Source organism: Stegodyphus dumicola, chromosome 6 (genome assembly GCF_044657685.1).
Source record: "Stegodyphus dumicola isolate Sdum_Otavi_A_Nest chromosome 6, ASM4465768v1".
NCBI lineage: Eukaryota > Metazoa > Arthropoda > Arachnida > Araneae > Eresidae > Stegodyphus > Stegodyphus dumicola.
This window is the reverse complement of record NC_140773.1, coordinates 139,236,237-139,255,870: the sequence shown is the minus strand read 5'-3', so window position 1 is coordinate 139,255,870 and position 19,634 is coordinate 139,236,237. Positions and strand designations below refer to the sequence as shown.

Sequence of the window (19,634 nt, the reverse complement as noted above, 5' to 3'; positions counted from 1 at the left end):
GCCTTATATAAGATTATTAATTAAATTAATTAGGAACACTTTCGAAGTTAAAGATTTATCACTTTTTGTTTGATAGGTATTTGTCCTAGATTTTGTTTGCTAAATTGTTAACTAAATTAATTAGAAACACTTTCAAAGTTAATGATTTATCACTTTTTGTTTGATAGGTATTTATGCTAGTTGGTGTTTGCTAGCATACAAGTTAATTATTAACTTCTGGTTGTTCGGTATGAAGCTACAAAGAATAAACCATTATTTAAATGTAATAATATTCACAGTTGTGTCACTTAATTAGTTTTCTAGTAAATCAGTTATTTATTTTGTATTTTTTAACGTTTCTTTTAGACAAATCGAAATCTTTGAATGATTATCAATATTTTGCTTAAAATTTTAGATGCATTGTTAAATTTAAATGCAGTTAAAAAAATTAGAATTTCTTATAAAGATCAGTTTCTATTTTTGTGCAAAAATATATTTACTGGACTTAAATAGTCCTTCGCCTCGAAACAAATTTCGCAACGAATTCGTGGAAGTAATTTGTAGAAGTAATTCATTTGTATTTATGTCTTACTAGAAATGTCGTCTGGGAGCTAAAAACATCCTAAAAACAAGGATAAAGTTTTTTTTTTCCTGTCAACCTTTTTTTTATCATTATACAACATTGACGTCTGCGATGTTAACACTGTAGCACTTTTCAGAAACCGTAGCCACCTGGCAAACAGCACAGACTGTTTTTTGCGTGTTTTTGATTCGGTGTCTGCTGAGATCAGAACAAGATATCTTTCTTTCTGACTATCCGTTGCGTCATTCTTCAGCTGCTACACAGTCACAGAGAAAAACAATCTGCTAGCTTTTTTTATTTATATATATATAATAAATTAGTCCGCAAACGGAAAGGCATTGTCAACGCTTGTCGCTCAAACTAAGTCAGACTTGGAGGCAAAAACAAAAGGTTCAAATAACACTTCCGCGCTTTCCTAGCTAAGATTTGCTTTTTTTGCTTTAATAGTCAGTTAGACCTGTATTAAAAGCATGGTGCTTTTAATATAGGAACTATTTTAGTCATCAAAGAGGATTGCCAACTTCGTGGCTTCTGCATAAACTTCAAAGTATTACAGATTTTATATTATTATGGCCGAAATGATTTATTTTACATAATTACTGGAAGTAAGCATTTTATTAGTTTTAGAAATTTATGATAATTTAATATTTTCAGAAATATGATCTGACATAATTACATTTGTGAGAATACAGAAGAGAATCGACAGTTGCTCTACGAGCACTTAATTACTGGTATCAATCCTGTTCAAGTAATCCAAAGAAAAAATAATAGATTGTCTTCTTGTCTTCTTAATTACATATCTTTAGTCTTCGGATAGACAGACGGGCGTATTTTGAGTTTTCATAAAGGAAATGTTGGTGAACACCAACTTATAAGCACCACGCGCATTAAACCCATTTTATGTTACGGTACTCCAGCATGGAACACTGCAACAAGAGAACCAACTTTACAAACTACAAGTAGTTCAAAACAAGTTCCTACGCATCATTACCGATTCTGACCACCTGATCAGGAATGAACCCGTTCATAGGGATTTAAATATTGATACTATCTTTGACTATATCAAAAGGACAAATGAGAAGTTTTTACTAAAGCTGTCCAATGTGACTTCGTCAACTATTCACAAGTCCTTAACTACGAGATACTATATGAAGATGGAAATATTAGACCTCTTGCTGCACATACTATCATTGGTGGCGACCAGAATTTTGTTACCTAGCTCTTCAGCCGGTGGTTGCCTATACTTTTCTATTTATCTGATTTCAACCTCGGTTGTGTTTTGAGCTTGTTTTGAATTTTTTCTGCATTTGAGTTTTTATTGATTATATTTACTGTTTTCATTGTAAGGCTCGTATTTGTATGTATTCTTATAGGTTGTATTTTGTATATTGTGTCTTGATTATCTGTTGTACTTAGTATAGTACTGTTCTCGATCATTGTATAACATTTGGTTATTTTTCAACTCTCATCATGCATTTCGTTTTGGCTTTGGTCCTCTTAGGTCACCCTTCTTTTTCTTTTACCTATCCTCCGATTTCTCTTCAGAGATTCACTTGACGTCCAAAGCTCATTATGTCATGTCCCTAGGGCATCATTTAGTTACGCAGGCATCGTTGCACCTTGCAATATCCCGGTCATGATATCGAGTCTAAGTCTACCAGCTTATAAAAAAAATGGATTTAAGAATGTAAGTTAGAATTACATGTATTCGAAAGTTGGTTATATTATTTCCATATTAAAAAAAAAAAAAAAAAACTCAGTGGCGTAACAGCTCTAATGGGCCAAGGCCTGCAGTACCCTAAAATCTGCTTTCTTGACCGTGGGCCCCGGGTTGCGTAAGCATATGCCCTGAAAAAGTGGTCAGCTTGTCGCAGGAACCCCAGTGTTTAGTCCCTAAGCGAACTTTGTATTCATTTTATCGACCCAAGTGATGGAAATCAAGGGATGAAAGGCTGAGTCGACCTTGCCCAGCCCGGGAATTGAATCCCGCACCTATGGTGCTGCTCTGCGTTGCACTAGCCACTGCGCCACCGGGCCTTTTTCAATATTAATATATAGTTAAATACTGCACAACATTTAAATTAACAAGAAACAAACATTCAAAATAAAATATTCATCAGATTTTAAGTCTGAAATGCTGATATGGAAATTTTCCAGATAAAGCTTGCGAACAGTCATAATTTAATTTTGCAAGACTGATGCATATCGCACAATGATTTATTTCGGAGTATAATCAGTAAATAAATTACGTTAATATATATTTAATTCATTCTAGTGCAAGTTGAACACTGGTACAGTTAACTTTCATGTTGGCAAAATCAGCGACTATCTTTTAAATTTCACTTAGCGTGTTACGAATACTTATTGGTATTTACAAATAGTATAAATTTAGGTTCAAGATTATTTTCAGTCTCAAGAGAAAAACAGAGATCATTCTGTTCAAATGATTTGCAAGACTGGTGTTAGATATATTTAATAAAATTTCGGATAAATTGGAATTAGAAGAAAGAAATTTCTCCGCTTTGAAGACATTTCGCAGATTCGCTTATTATTAAAATCAAGCTTTTCACTTATTTTCTTGCACATATTACAGTCTCACATTGCAGATAACTGGTTTCACATCTTTTGATACTCATTCTGCTTGGAGGGGAAAAAATCACTATTTCGTTTATAGGTTATTCACATGATTTAAGAAATATTTATGCTAAACTGTGCCTACATTTTCTATTTTTACTTAAATTTATCAATTTTTACGTAATTTTTATCTGTTTTGAAACCAGCAAACGTATTAAGCAGTAACACTTCTTTTTTGAAGGCATATGTGTAAATCGATTTATGAATCAATTTAATGTTTCATTGCTTTTATTATCGTATCTTATAGATATTTTTATTTGCCTAATTTACTAAGGATTTATTCTTTACCGCTCATATAAGAAAAGCTGTAAATGTGTTCTAAATACTACAGCCAGGACTTAATTTTGAAAATTAGAGCTGCATATAATGCCGACAGAAAGGATAACGAAGAATAAATAACTAATCTAACAGATAATGAAAAAATATTTTGCGTCTTCCCGTGAAAATTGAATTTCTTATTCTACTACTAGTACCAATACGAGTTTTACTAACTTCTAAATAGAATATGTCATTAATATATTCTATTAATCACCCAGACTGTGTATTAGTTAGGGGAACTACTGCTATGCCAAAGGGCCCGGGTTTGATATTCTTGGACAAAATTAATTTTTTTCGTTTTCAAATATTTTCTGTTAATAGTATTTTTCGTTATTATTGCAATTCAGGTGTACAATATATTTTGTCTCTCTTAAAGTATACTCTGGTTAGAGTTAATGATAGCACAGAAAATATTGAGACTGAATTCAGGTCTTGTTCTGGGCGAAATTTTTCATGCATTATACACACTGAACTTTTTCACTTTTTTAATGTCTTATATCCCACTGAACTTGTTAAATTTATAGCTAACAAATGATCATGGCGAAAAAAAATCTTTCTTTGACATCATAAACTATTAACTAGTTTTCATGCGTTATGTAGTTTGAGTACATTTCCTGTTTACCTTTCTATTTACTGCAGATGCCTGTTAAGTTTTATCATTTGAAAATAATTTTTATTAATTTATTATCATTTTTAAATAAGTTTCAAATAATTTTTTCATTTGAATAATAAAATCCTTTAAATGTCCCTGTACTTCATCTTCAGCTAAGCTTCAGATTTTTCAGAAAAAGGTCTTCTTTTAATATTACAGGCCTAATACATTGCCCTGCGATATTTTGGAAGCGCAGAAATAAGAATAAGCATCTATAAAATAAACCAAGTGTGATTGGACAACTTTAAGCAAAGTGAAACAGCTCAAGTGTAGGCTTTGAAACACAAACGACTCGCCTTTACATAATAGCAAACCTTTAAACGTAATTTCATTAATTATTAGAATAAGAAAAGAAAAAGAAAAATTACTTTGGGACGAGTTTTAATTTATAGATTGCTCCATTTTACATAACTTTGTACAATAATCTAGATATAATTCCGATGCATGGCTCTCTAGAAAATTCATTGGCTGCTCCCTGAAAGAGACGAAGGAACTTTAAACAATTTGATATATTTTACATCAATTTTATTATGATTTATTAATTTTATTTAATGATATTTTGGGTCAGTTTTGAATAGTTTTTGCTTTAATTTGATATGTATGTTTCCTGTTAGCATGTTGCGCACCTTTTTATGATCTTTTTTTACTTAATTTTTATCTTTTGTTTTTATATATGTACTCGACAAAGTATGAAACGCTGGCATTTTATAGAATGCCTAGGCATTGTATGTAATGCCGGACCTTTTAGGCAATTTATGAAATATTAGAATTATTATATATTTTGCCTAGGCATTGTATATAATACCTAGGCACTCTATAGATGACAAATGCTCTTTAGGCAAAGTATGAAAAAAAGTTTGTGATTAGGCTCTTACTTAAAAGACGTTCATTCCTCAAAAATACAAATGTTATTTTAAAAAATTAATAGAAGAGTGTCATTAAAAACTGTTATTCGAAATATGTAAAAACAAATAGTGAGATGATCTTGATACAATATAATCATTTTGTATTTTCTATCTGGCTGACACTGGGAATCAGTAAGGTCTATCTAATAGCGGGAATTAAATTCAAAACCAATCATAAGTTTCACATCAACGGTCTTTTTAATACCTTTTTGTTATGCTTTAAGATGATGTTAAAAATTTTGAAGTTATATTTTATAGTTTATATTTTATAGTTTATTTTATAGTTATAATACAAAAATGTTTTCGAAAAATTTATAAAAGTATATCAAAATACAAATTTTAAAATTAAATTATAAAATATGTTTGGTTTGGATTAAGCCTAAATTTTGAATTCTGGAAGAAGGAATCAAGTATGTTTAATAAAAAAAGAGAAATTAATAAATATGTATCAAATTAAATTAACATTGAGGAGCTAAAAGTTAGAGAGCTAATTTTTTAAAACCTACTCGTGCAATTTTTGCAAAACATAGAAATTTGGCATAATTTAAGTCGTAGAATCGAAATATGGAAAAAAAATAGAATGTCATTTCAGAAAACGTCCGATTTTGTGTCAAAATACCTATATTAGAACAATGCTATATATATCTAATACATATCCTATGTCGCGCTTTCGAGACATGAAAAAAACAAGTTGAATTTCGTAAATCCGCCCAGTAGAACGGGAGATACAGAACTGCCCCCTCTTTTTTTTTTTCGCAGTGTACATCTGTTTTCCCCAAACAGCACACCCTAGCAATTCAGCAGTTCAGTAGTCCCGTCGTTCCTTCTTAGTAGTCATTTTGGCTTTTTTACGTCATTTACTAACTTCTGATAAGTAGCTTCGCTTCTTCGAAATGAATCGGAAATGTATTTCATACTTTGCCGGCTTGTCATTTGCGTATATAATGCCTAAAACTAACTGGCAATATATGAAACGATTCATATTTCACACATTTCCTAGCCATTCTATAGAATGCCGGATTTCAAACTTTGCTGGTAACATATATATATATATATATATTACCGAAATCTCGTGTAAGACCGAAATCTGGAGAATGTCGATATTTGCCGGCGATTGTCAAAATTCACAGATTCACTTGGTGTTATGTGCGAAATATTTTATAAATATCCTTATTTCCTACTTACACCGGGAAATGTTGACATTCACCATACACTGATGGTGAAATATCTTGTTACGTTTTCAAATCATATTTCATTATTAAAACATATTATGATATATTTCAAAATAGGAGAAAGCTTAAGTAAAGCACATTGTAAGTAAACTGTTGAACTTAAAGCGAGCATTGTATTTTAAATTAGAAAAAAAATAACACAAATAATAAACTTATCTAATAATGTACTAACTTTATACAAGCCTTATTTATTAAAAAAACTTAAGCTGCTTTGAATTAAAACTTAAGCTGCTTTGAATTGCCCAAGAGTCTCTTGCTTTTACAACACCTGTCTCTCTGTCCTCTCGGCTTCTCATTGCGACCTCCATCAGAGCATATCAGTGCTTCTCGACATACACCGATTATAGACCGCATGTATAAGAATATAACCAAATATTCTATCTTTCACCGACGTATTTAGTATGTATTGACATTCACCGGAGCACGTCGACATTCTCCAATTTCGGTCTTTCATGGTAACATATATATCTAATATGTATGTTACCATGTTATACATATATATGCATATCACCATGATTTTGGGGATATAGCGCAAAAAGGTTTCTAGTTAAAAACATAACTATTCAAAGTATTTTCGCTCAATATGCTGCTAAAAATTGATCAGTATAGACAAAAGTAAGAAAGTAAGAAATTTAGAACCAAATTTACATTTTCGGGAGGGGAGGAGGATCTACAAGAATCCTTCTCTGATTTATTCTTATTTTAATCTATTAATTTCAGCTCAATTTAAAAATAAATAAATCTTTACGTTTATTGTAAAAATAAGAAAATATGATTAGGTAATGATATAGTATGCGATCCAACGCTTTTTTTATTTATATTTTTTGTTATATGTTGTTGTTTTTGTTATTTACATTTTTATGATATAGCATATGATCTACCATTTTTAATCGGTTATTTATTTCTTAGATGGCGCCACTAAAATTCTGTTTATAAATGTAAAAATAAATACAAATATTTAAGAATACATAAATGGAAGTGATTCCATTAATTATTTTAATAAACTATTAAATCTACAATTCCATTAAATATGACATTTCAATTTTGCAAAACAAAAGAAGTTGTGGCCCTTAAGAGGGCACTTTTTTTTTAGTCCTTCAGTTATTGTCTTGCAGCATGGCCAACAAATAATCATCACCAGGCCCCGGATTTTGATAACCTAAAAATTCACTGAAAATGCCCTTAAATATGCGAGCGGTATATGGCCTGGCAATATCTTGTTAGAAAATGGCCCCAGGATGACATGCCGTGAAGGGTAATGCAACCGGCCGCAGTATGATATCAGACAATTTCCTTGTAGCAACCGTTGCTGCCAACTTCTTTGCACAGCAGTGTCTGTACGCTGCAGATACGGCCTGCTGCTCGGTATGGCCACACAGCTACACGCAACACTATAATGCGACCACGTTCGAAGTCGTTGTCTGTAAGATCTTCGATATCGTCGTAATGGCATCTTTAGTTGCTTCTTTGCGGAATTACGATGGCAGCAACAAAAAAAGATAAATTTTCCGCTTCTGTTACTGGTTTTATACTTTGCGAATTGCGCACTGGAAATGCGCGCTATGATCTCAATTTCTGTTCATTTGCCTTGAAACTTTGATCATTTGCATGTTCGATCAAGGTGTTTTTGCATATCAAATTTCGTCACGATAGCAAAAGTCCTTCTTGGTGCTTCGATTGTTTTGCAAAAGAGTATATAAATAAGTAACTAAAAGCGATAGATCGCATATTACATCATTACCTATGATTAAATTAATTTATTTCATTAATGAGAAAATATGACAAAAACAGTTTAGTTAATATCAAAACGTATTTATGAGAAAAATATTTTATTAGAAATGAAATGGCAATCCTTAAAATATAATAAGTTTTTATCTAAAGTATGTTTAAGAATATTTGTGGCTTTGTAGCTCTCGGGAATTTTAAAGATATACTATTTTTAAACATTTTGTAATTTTGCTGTAAAACTGAATTTTAGGAGGCGTAATTGCAAAGAATGAGATCGCAAATAAAATTAACGTAAAAAACGTTAATAATAAAAAGACAAAAAAAAATTTTTTTTTGTAACCCATCTGACTAAGAAAGCTGAATATTAGTATGATGAACTGAGGAAAGACTGAAAAGTGTAAAAAAATGAGTGTCAATAGGTAGTTGAAAGAGTGTCAATAGTGTCAATAGTCCATAGGTAATTCTAAACATGTGTTGCCGTGCAGCTTTTAAAAAATTTGTTACTTTGATGTTGATCTGTTTGTGGGGTAAATGCGCAGAAAACGATGCTTAATAATAAGCTAAAAATTTAAAAAAAAGTGTTTAGCGGAAGTGACTGCAAAAGCAGACTGGTAGACTACGAGCTCAGAAAGAGCGCAAAAAAACTTCACAAACATTTTTTGGGCACCTGTTAAAATCGAAAAGCTTCCAGGTTTTTTTTTCGCATTTCTAAATGTGCTTTATTAAAGAAATTATTCTGTGGTTAAAAAGTATGAAAAAAAAACTGTATATCCTTCATTTTACAGGAAGAAGCAAGAAAGAATTATCATCATCCAAGCGAATATTCTTCACAGGCTACGTATGGATCGACAACCCAATATTACGTCATCTCATTTATCTGAAGACCAGCAAAAGAAATTGGCCATAATTGTCGAACACATGAATAACAATAGTCAAATGGACGAAATGCCTTCAAGCCCTGATAATATGTACACGATGCAGCGCTTGCAGAGTTTTTATCCGTCATGTAAGTACATAATACTTATTGAACGATTTTTTTTTATTAAGACGAATTTTACATTCAAAGTTGTTTCATTTACTATTTAAAAATGTAATATGATTAGAAAATTGATTGCCTAATAGTCTTCACAGAAATGACATCAAATTAGAATTACTTCCCATAAGAAATGTACCAATTTTGATGAAACGCATTACCTACAACAAAAAAATTCACCTTTCCACTTCTAATTCTAATTAAAAATTACGTTTTATGATAAACGTACAGCAGGAAATTAGAAGCTTGCTAATTAGTTTCCCTGCATATGCGTGCGAAAAAGAGATGTTTAATGACTTCTGAAGACCTATTTGTACGTCTTATGAAGTGCTGTGTGAATAACTATTTGAAATCAGAGTTCTACAATCGGACTTCGAAATGAGTTGCTGAGAGCAAAATTTTGGTCTGTATAGTTAGACTGTGTTAACGCAACCTTGGTTGGCATTTCCAAAACACTTAGGATCTTCCAGGACGGTTGTTAATTGCGTGCCTCAGTGTGAAGATGTCACATGAAAGGTCCTTCTTATCCGGAGAGAGGAAATTTTCTATGGAAGGAAGAAAAGTCCCCGTGTACATCGTGTGATCCTGTCATCAGTTGTCTTTCGTGCCCGGAATTTCATATAACCGCTAAGATTTCACACTTGTGTGCAACGCTGGAACACAGAGATGTTGAATTTCCCCTCTACCCATAACGTATAAAGTAACGTGATATTTGCCAGTATTGTGATCTTTTATCCAAGAATTATTTTGGTTCTTTTTTCTAAACTAAATTTGATTTTTACCCCATACTTCAACTAGTTTAATAGCGCATATGAATTTTAACCCCAAAATCAAAAAGAAATAGAATAATGATTTAATACAGTATAGTTAAATAAATATTATAGTATAATCAAATAACTATAATAATCATTTAGTATCTTAAAATTATTCTAACTTATTATTAAGGCATTTATTTTTTCAGTGTAAATAAATGTATATATATGTTACGGTGAAAGACCGAAATCAGGAGAATGTCGACATTCACCGGTGAATGTCAACATTCAAATAGTCTCTTGGTGTAGTCCGAAATATTTTCCAAATACTCTTATTTCTGACTTACACCGGTCAATGTCGACATTCACCATGTACTAATGGTGAATGTTGAACATATAACAATATTATATTTTCTTCTCCGTAATTCAGTAGCGAATAAACGCACTTGAGACTTGAAATAAGAACATGAGAACCTAAAACACACAATACATTCAAAATGAGAAAGGAAAATAATAGAAGTTAAAAACTTACTTAATTATACAGTACGTTCTAAATGAGAAAATAAAATAACAGTAATAAAAAACTTACTAAAACATGTGATTCAAATACTATTTATTGCAACAACTTAAACTATTATGGCACTTTATGACCTCCCTTTTCGACTTACACCAGAGCATATCTGTGATTGTCGACATACACCGGTGAGAGTCCGAATATACAAGAATGTACCGCAATATTCGATCTTTCACCAACGTATTTGGTGAATGTTAACATTCTCCGGTGAAAGTCGACATTGTCCAATTTCGGCCTTTCACGGTAACATATGTATATTTTAATTCAAAAATAGTAAAGATATATAATAATTATTAATTATAGTATTAGTACAATAATTATTTATTATTGTTAAATTAGTATAATTAATTAAAGTAATTATTATATAATGCATTCCAATGAAAATTATACAATAAAATATAATAACTAAACAGTTACAATAACAATTATAATTATACTTTTTCATAAAATGTGTCCATAGCAAAATCAAGCTTTGAAAACACTCATAATTTTGCCAATATATAAATAAATAAATGTACAAAATTAAACACAATGTAATCAAACAGTAAATTACAAATGATGATCAGCATATTATCTTAGACTACGTAAAAGTAATTTTCTGCCTTCTTAATTCGGTGCTCTTTGTGCGCAATGAAAATAGAAAGGGAAAAAGTGAGAACGGAACAGAAGTCCCTACTACATGATTCATGTCCATGCCACCCTCTCTTCAATAAATCGGTCTGAATGGCCCGTGAATGCTGGATCGCGGCCAATGCGGTTAAATTAAATCATTATTGCTCCAAAGATTTTCTCAGATAATGTGTAGATATTGCAAGAATATTGAAAATTCACTAGTAGATTTGGTCAAATGAAAACGGGGCAACGACACTCAAAGTTTCCCCATGATGATAAGAAGTAAGCAGTCCTTTTTAAATATGCTTACTTATAAGGCATTTTCTCCCTGCTTTCCGCATCCCTTGGTGCTGTAATTGTCGAAGCGTATTCGAGAGGTCCAAAGTTCGAATCCGGGCGAAGGCACTGCACATTTTTCATCTGCCCTGCTATAAAAAAACCCTGGTGACTCTGTAAGTGGCGTCTGAATTAAAAGGTGGTGGACGATAATTCATCACCACCAGGATTTGGCGATTGGGTCCTCTAATCCCCAGTCGTCCTTTAAAAGAGGCATACTCGAAGCGTATTCGAGAAGTCTAGGGTTCGAGTACCGACGGGAGCAATGCACATTTCTAACCTTTCCTGCTTTAAAAAAAAACGCAGTGACTCTATACTATATCCTTAACTTAGCCTCAGATATTACGTCAGAGAAATAAGTTCGTGACGTCGGGTAGGTAAAAGTGACAATGCGCTATAGGGTACAGCCGATAGTATTGGTTTGCTTTCAATGAAATGACAGGTATTTTTGACGAGTGAGCTGCCTGAAAACAACGTATCAACTCCTTGTGAACTCCTAGTTTTAGGGGTATATGGAGACGATCGTATTTCACAAAAAACTGCTCCCCCCTTTCCCCCCAAAGCTGCGAAATCGTTGTTGCACGACGCAATATCCATACATTTAAACGTAAGCTTTACACCATAACATATAGAATAAAATCATTAATACGTCTAATTAGATTATAAAAGTTTCGTGATTTAAACCTATTTTAGGCAGCACACTTACCACACACATTTGTCATCCGAGTGAAAGCGAATCAGTTCTACGCACTAGACGCATTCCGCGAGGAATGATATCAAGAACCTGTTTCGCTCCCATCACACGTGGCTACATGTGAAAATCAATGTTTATTTGTACCCTAACGAGGGGAATTTTAAGCACTGCTGTCCACTTTTCATTTGATTAAAACAAGTATCATCCTTGGTGGAGAAGTTGCAAATAACCATAAGTAAATGACTTAAGTTGTCAATTTTCGTAGCTTAATTAAATAATCATTTAATAAATTTCTCATCTATTTTGAAATAACAGTTACTAAAAACGTGACATCTCATAGCCATGACGTCAATTCTCATTAAAATTAATATCAGAGAAATTTTTAAATAACGCTCAAGTGTGCTCTTCTGTTGTCGCAGATGCTACTCAAAACTAAATTCTTATTCACATATTCATTATTTATAGGTGGCTTGTTAAACTTGTATTGTCTCAAAGGTCAGTTTATTACATTTATTTTTAATTGGCAATTAGTTTATAAATATTAATTAGTTTCTAATAAAAGTGTATGTATTTAACTCGTTGTTTTGAGACTTTTTTTCCTCTTCTTCCTTTCTTCTTTCATTTTTCTCCTTCCCCCTTTAAAAAAATTATACTTAGGTAATTCGTGATACTCACGCTCGCTACTGTACATATGTGGGTAGAGGTTAATCATAGATATATATATTGTTACGGATTTTGCACGGATGTAAATAATTTTAGTGAAATTATATGTGAAATTGCAGTAATATTTCTACAATGTAACATGAAATGCTTGAAAGATACGAAGCTCTACGGGAAAAGTAAGATTACAGCGGGCAAGTCTATTTTTAGCATCAAGCAAATGGCGATTTCACTAGATTGGCGAGATATGGCCCAGCTGGCGACAATTTTGAAGACTAATTTTTGAGATATATGGGACAGCTTTGCCTTTTAGATGCGTTTTTCTTTGGGATGTGTTGTATGTTCTTAGTAGTTTTAATAGGAGTAACTACTGATTGTGTGATACTGAGAAAAGCTGTATAAATATTTCTGTGGAAGGTTCCAGAAATGTAAAATGTTTCTTTTGGTAAAATAAATTTTATCAATCTATACTGCATTATAAATTCAAAATTATCGGTCTAAGTGAGAATAGTTAATTGAAAGTAATCCTAAATAAGAATATTAACGTCAAAATTAAAAATAGTCTCACAATATTAATGTCAAATTAAATAATTTTGTTTATAAAATTTAGATTCCTCTCAGAATTAATTTTTTCTTCTGGCATAGTACAGCAACTTCCTGTGCTGTTTCATTATTTCCATTATAATAATTTATTGTTTCTCAGTTTTGTATTAGTTTAAAGGAAATATTTTTTTTCATTTCTTTTCAGAAAGGTAAAACTTTGTTCATCTTTTCAAAAACGGTTTTAACAAAGATGAGAAATTTATTTTATAATACAATTAATTTTATTATTTAACAATTTAATAACAAATGTGGATAATTTAAAACTGAAAAAGTAAAATTTTATATAATAAGTACGCAACATGCAAGTTATTCAACAGATTTTTACATTTTACGTAAATGCTTCTACATTAAACAAATTGCTGAAGAGTCTACACTTACAGACATTAAACAATAATAGTTGCAGCAAAACAAGTTGAATTTATTATTTGAACTATGAACTAAAAGCTTTTCACAGCAATTAAAGCTATACACATGAAAAACTTAACGATTAACCAGTTATTTAAAGAATTCAAATCTCAAATATAAGGGACCGGACAGTTAAGCTCGTTTAGGAAGCTTGCGATTGTTATGTAGGTAAAACTCACAACAAATAATTTTAAATTGATTTGAACTTACCCAAGATGAATCAATCGTGATTTCGAATGCTTATATAGTAACAGCTAAAGTTACTTTACTAAGTACTCCAGTGCCTCAATAAAAATCATTCCAAAGAAACGATAATTAAACAAAACTTAAATAGAAACCTTGGAACCGAAAATATCTGGCCTCATCCAAAGCACGATGGACCAAAAGGTTTTTTTTCCTACAATTTTTCACAGAATAAAAGTCGTTCAATTTTCAACACATTTTAAAGTAACTCGATTTTTGACTGGGTATGGCAATTTTAAGAGATTTTTAAAGTGATCTGTATTTGCTTTAAGTGCTTTGTGGAGCTGTGGTAGCGATTGATGAAGATGTAAAGCTTATTCTTCTTGAATGCGTTCATTATGTCCAGCAGATATGTCATCCAACTTTGATGAAGGCCACCAATATTTTCTGAGCTTTTTCGGTATAAATGGAAAATTTCTGCTTTTCGGAATTTCATTCTCACCTTAGATTATTGAGTTCCCCTTATTTTATTACTTTTCTTTACTTTTCCTTTTACTTATTTTTTATTTACTTTCTTTTATTTATTTTTTAAATAATTTATATCTCATCTGCAGCGCTATTATACATTTGTTTATTTATTTTTAGTGGCATAACTTACTTGTGTACGCCTCGTGGTATAATTTGTGGAAGTGGAAGAGTTAAAATTAGAATTAGCAAAAACACAAACACAGACACACAAAGAAAAAAGAAAAGAATAAAGAAAAGAAAAGAGACCCTTTAAGAAAATAAATAAATAATATTAAAATCAATAATAAATGTCTCTAAAATTTATTTTTGCGACCTCATCATTTATGAAAATCCACAAATACCACGAGCCAGCCACTTGAGTAATATTTGTTTCTTTAAAATACCAACCAAATATTTCATCAACATGCATTTAACTCTTTCACAGATACTTAATTTATCTTGAAGTGATGTATCTGATAACTTCAGCTTTTGAAAAGTTGTTTAATAAAAGATAAAGCATGGTTGTTTTTAATCTGTTTTCTCAACCGATGACTTGCGCGCGTGTGTTGATAAGCCGAAAGAAACGAAATAATAAACTATAATCGAAATAATAAAAATAATAACGAATAATAAAAATATAATATAAACGAAATTAATAAAAATATAATCTCTTTGTTAGAGATTGTTTTGTCGTAACTGTTGAAAATGATGATGAAACCCTATTTGGTGATTTTCAAAAAGAATAGAAAAATAGAGAATAGAACTCTGAAGATCCTCGCTTCAAATGGCAGACAATGCTAATCTAATAAGTTTTATAAATTTGTAGTAATTATGCAGTGAAATCTATCATGAGTTTAAAATTCCATGCTACTATTCGGAAGTTCAATAGCGACATGAATAGCGTTCAATAGCGTCACAGTTTTTCAAAATCATTTTAATCAAACAGTTCTGAAATTAAATATTTTCATAATCTTATTTCATTCACTTTTATGATTAAAGTAAGATTCTGATATTAAACCCTCCATTGTTTTATTAAAAGTGCTGCATTTTTATCTGATTTCGCTAACCCGATGATAATTTTCGCTATTACGAAGGGGCAAGGGAGAAAAATGAAATTGTCTTTAGAATTTAGTTTTGAAACGGAGAGTTTAGAATAAGTTAGCAGAATGCTTTGTTGCTCTTCTCACATCTGTGTAAATAAAAAATCTATGTACTTCCTCTTATTCATTTTAAGTTATAAATTCTTGCTACATTTCAAGTCAAGTTCTTTTTGCATTTCAAGTTAAAAATAATGAATGTTTGTCACTTTTCTCGTAAAAAAAATATTATTACTCATTACTCGCTTCTTCTTTCCAGGTTCATTACCAAATAATACAGACAGATCATCCTGGGAAAATCCTACAGCATTTAGAATTTACTACGACATACCCTTCAATCGTCATTCTTCTACTTCCTTGATAAATATTATGCTGGCTAAACTGAGATTGTACAAAATAACGGGAAACACTGATCCTAACTTCGTAGCATGGAACCCCAATGAATCCACTTTACCTCGCCATGATCTGTTGGAGAGGCTAGTCAATAGTAGAGCGGCTAATGGAATTAATGTTTCTATTTACCGATACCTGAAGCCGCTCAGAGCAAATAGAAGAGGTAATTCTTTATTTGCTAATATTTTGCTATTATGTGCTACTTTGTTAAACACTTTGAAGCAAACGTCTTCGATGTGTTTATTGTTTTTTGTTAGCGGATTTCGAGTTCAGAGAGTATAGGAGGAAATGTACATTGAATATACAAAGGTTATAGGATTAATTTTTTAACAAATTCCAGGAAACCCAAAATGCAAGCAGATGATACTTTCATACCCCAAAATATCATTTGCTTACATACATAGTTTGTTTTTTTTTCCTTATGAAATTAAATAGTTTACTTTGATTCGGTAAGCATCTACTGCCATGGATAGAAAGCTGGCTAATGAAACATTTTATTGCAAATTGCGTACAGTAATCTCCAATTTTTAAAACTGATTATAACCAGAGATGAAACTTGGTGCTTTGCTTATGATCAAACAGCAATCATCGGCTTGGAGTGGATTCGCTATGGAGACATCATTGCAGAATCTTCGGTTTCAGAAATCTCAATTAATATTTCTTAAGGACGTAATGAACAGATTTCTGAAGAAACTATAGGGTCCGCCATTTCGGGAAACATACTATAAAACGAGACTCGGATGGAGCTAAGTATGTCCAGTAAGAAAATAGACAGCGTAAGAGAGAATGTAAAAAAAACCTTTTATTAAGAACTCAAATAGTGGAAAAGAAGGCACTCCTGGAGCTTACAAAACCAGCCAGCATTTATGGTGTAATAATATTAATTTAAATAAGGGATTTCAATTTAAAACTACGCTAAATCCTAAGATAGTCAAGGACTACACAGAAAATTATTAACGCTCAACTTGGCTCTAATCTATGCTGCATGACCAACACTATTGGCAAGAATAAAGTAACGCCCAAGACAGATATTGCTATCGTATAATTCCAACTAATAACATGACCTTTAGCAAAAAGAATACGTTTTGTCTAAACAATCTAAAATCTTATTTTAAATACTATCCTTTTATACCTCATTTGAATACACCCGAACTGAAATTTGCATTCTGTCAGAAAAACGGAAAGGCAGAATGACAGTAAAGATAGTTAGCATAAAATAACTGGTTAGCTAAAATAAAGAAATACTTTACGAAACTTCAGAGCCTTAGGCCTAAAAAAGCTGACTGGTTTCTACTGCATAACAGTTTCATTCTCCTCAAGCAGTTTCTAGCAAGGAAAAGTGGTGTAATTCCCAACCCCTTCCTTATTCCGCTGATTTGGCAGCTGCAGACTACTGGCTGTTACTTAAAGTGAAGGACTGAAGGGATTTTAACAGCAGTGAAGAGACTAAGGGAACAGTAACCAAAAAAGGAATTAAATGACAATAAAAAGACAAAAAAGGCATTATTCTATAAGATGAGTCCTATGAAGGAATGAAGCCGCTTTACGAATGTAGCTAGAGCAAACATAGGAAACTAAAGTTAAAATTTCCGAAAATATCCTCCAAAATTAAGTATTACTGAGAAAGTAATTATTTCGTATCTAATATTAAAGTGTTATTAATGCCCTGGACTTAATTATCACTTAATTATGATGAAAGTGGAAGAAATATGCTGGAATATGCACAAAAATGCATACACACAGAAAATAATTTTTCTTCAAATCAATTTTAATGTTTAATTTAATGAATGTCTTTTTAAAAGAAACGCATGCCAAATTATAAATTTTAAATTACTAGCAAGAAATATGTATAACATATATGTGGTATGCGAGTAATATATATGCGGCATATGTGCTTGTAAGTTATACTTTATCTATTATTTCAACGATTTTTCAGATTAGTCGCTCCTAGTAATGATTAGATGTGTTCTACCGGAATTGGTAAAGACCATTATGTAGCTTCACATAGGATTCACAGTTATAATGTCAATTCTGAAAACTAATGCGACAGCACTGGAATATGAACAAAACTGCGAATCCTTACTACAACAAAATTTGCACCTATAAAGATTTTTCTTTAGCGTGACTATTGACAGACCTTCTCGTCTATCAGCACAGCCTCGCGACTGTGATTTAGATGACAATATGCTTACTATCCATTGAGGAAACAATGGATTCTGTTTGGGTTATCACTCATCGTTTTCCTTGCACGTTATTTATATCAGCTGTTATTTCTTCAAGCAGATATTTCACGTTTTGTGAATATATATTGCTTTATTTTGCGATAATTCAATAAAAAGTGTGTGTTGCATGTTAATCACACATCCCACAAAAAGGTTTTTTTCAAATTAATCATTATGAATCGCATTACAGAAAACAAATGGTTGTCTAGATGCATCGTTGCGAATAGTTTCCTTTCTGGCACATAACGAACAGAATTTCAACTAAAATTCAATGTAGATGGATAATGATCAAATATTATTTTTGCTGAATAGCTCCACATAGTCAAATATAAGACAATATCCTGCCTCCTGTCTCGACATAAGACAAAATGGTGCAAAAATGTGCTTCCCTCTTTCTTCAAGACTCACGAAAAATCTTATCGTCCAAAGTAATATTTTTAATAGTAGACTGCAGCGACGTCCACTTGCACACGTCTTATAACTTCTTTACATCATAAAAGAGTATGAAAAATGGAAGAACTCTCTTTTGAAACCGCAGCTTACGACAAATGAAGAACAATTTCACCGCAGCGACACTCCTCTCTCCTATCTCGCCAATCAAGGAATGGGAAAAAATGGTCAGAACATATATTTTTACCAACCGCCACTGCAACGAAGTGGAATGACCACATGATGTCGTACTAACTCTGTAAAATTTATATATTTGAATTTTATTTTATTTCGTAGTTCATAAACAGATCCGAAACTGTACAAGTAGCTTTTTTACACGATCATAACAAAAAGAGCACGCTGAAGATCACTTTTAGATATACTTTAACAAAACGAATTTGTGTAAATTGTATAAATTTGATGGATTAGAGTTTCGAAGATTAAATAGAATCTTTCTTTTTAACTACGGGAATGAAAATGACGAAAGGGAAACATGAGCTCCCGCAATAACAACAGACAAAAAGGAAGAGAAATCAAAGCCATTGGCATCGTCTATTAAAAAAAGTGAAAGCAGCAAGCATAATTTTGCGAATTTTATATTTAGATAGATAATTTAAGTATAATTATAAATAAAATTATTGTACTTTTCTGTTTAATATAGCGCGAGACAAATTTTAAGAGAAAAGTATACCGGAAAAGTAAAAATACAGGGGCACGTGCATTTAACATTGAGTCAATGGGCATCTCGGTATTTTGTATTTAAATTGAATAAATGTAATTGACCTCTATGTTAGCTGTAACCGTAATTCCATCCTCGTATTGTTTTCCAGAAATCTCGAGAAGCAGAAAGTACTAGAAATATCTCTCGGGCGATTGAAAACTATTTATGGACGAAGAGAGAGCATCTGCTCTCAGTTGCTTAGTTATTGTTGCGAGTTGTTTAGCTCCACGTGAACTGAGATACCCGAGTTAGCTTCTTCTTTAGATGCGCTTTGCATTGCGTTCTATTTAACGTTTTTAGTAGTTTGAAGTATAACTACTGTTTATACTGCGTGATATTGTGAACACTTGTACGAATATCTCGAGGAAAATTCCAGAGTTCT

The 19,634-nt window shown here is 31.8% G+C and overlaps 1 protein-coding gene across 2 annotated transcripts in view; it reads left to right on the top strand.

Annotated features, from left to right (window-relative positions):
• LOC118195506 (uncharacterized) overlaps positions 1-19,634 on the top strand; it is a 50,185-nt gene that overhangs the window by 10,280 nt on the left and 20,271 nt on the right. For both annotated transcript variants that reach the window (XM_035366832.2, XM_035366831.2), the window contains exons 3-4: positions 8,817-9,037; positions 15,747-16,043. In XM_035366832.2, the coding sequence (XP_035222723.1) occupies positions 8,817-9,037; positions 15,747-16,043 (518 nt within the window). The remainder of the gene's footprint in view (positions 1-8,816; positions 9,038-15,746; positions 16,044-19,634) is intronic.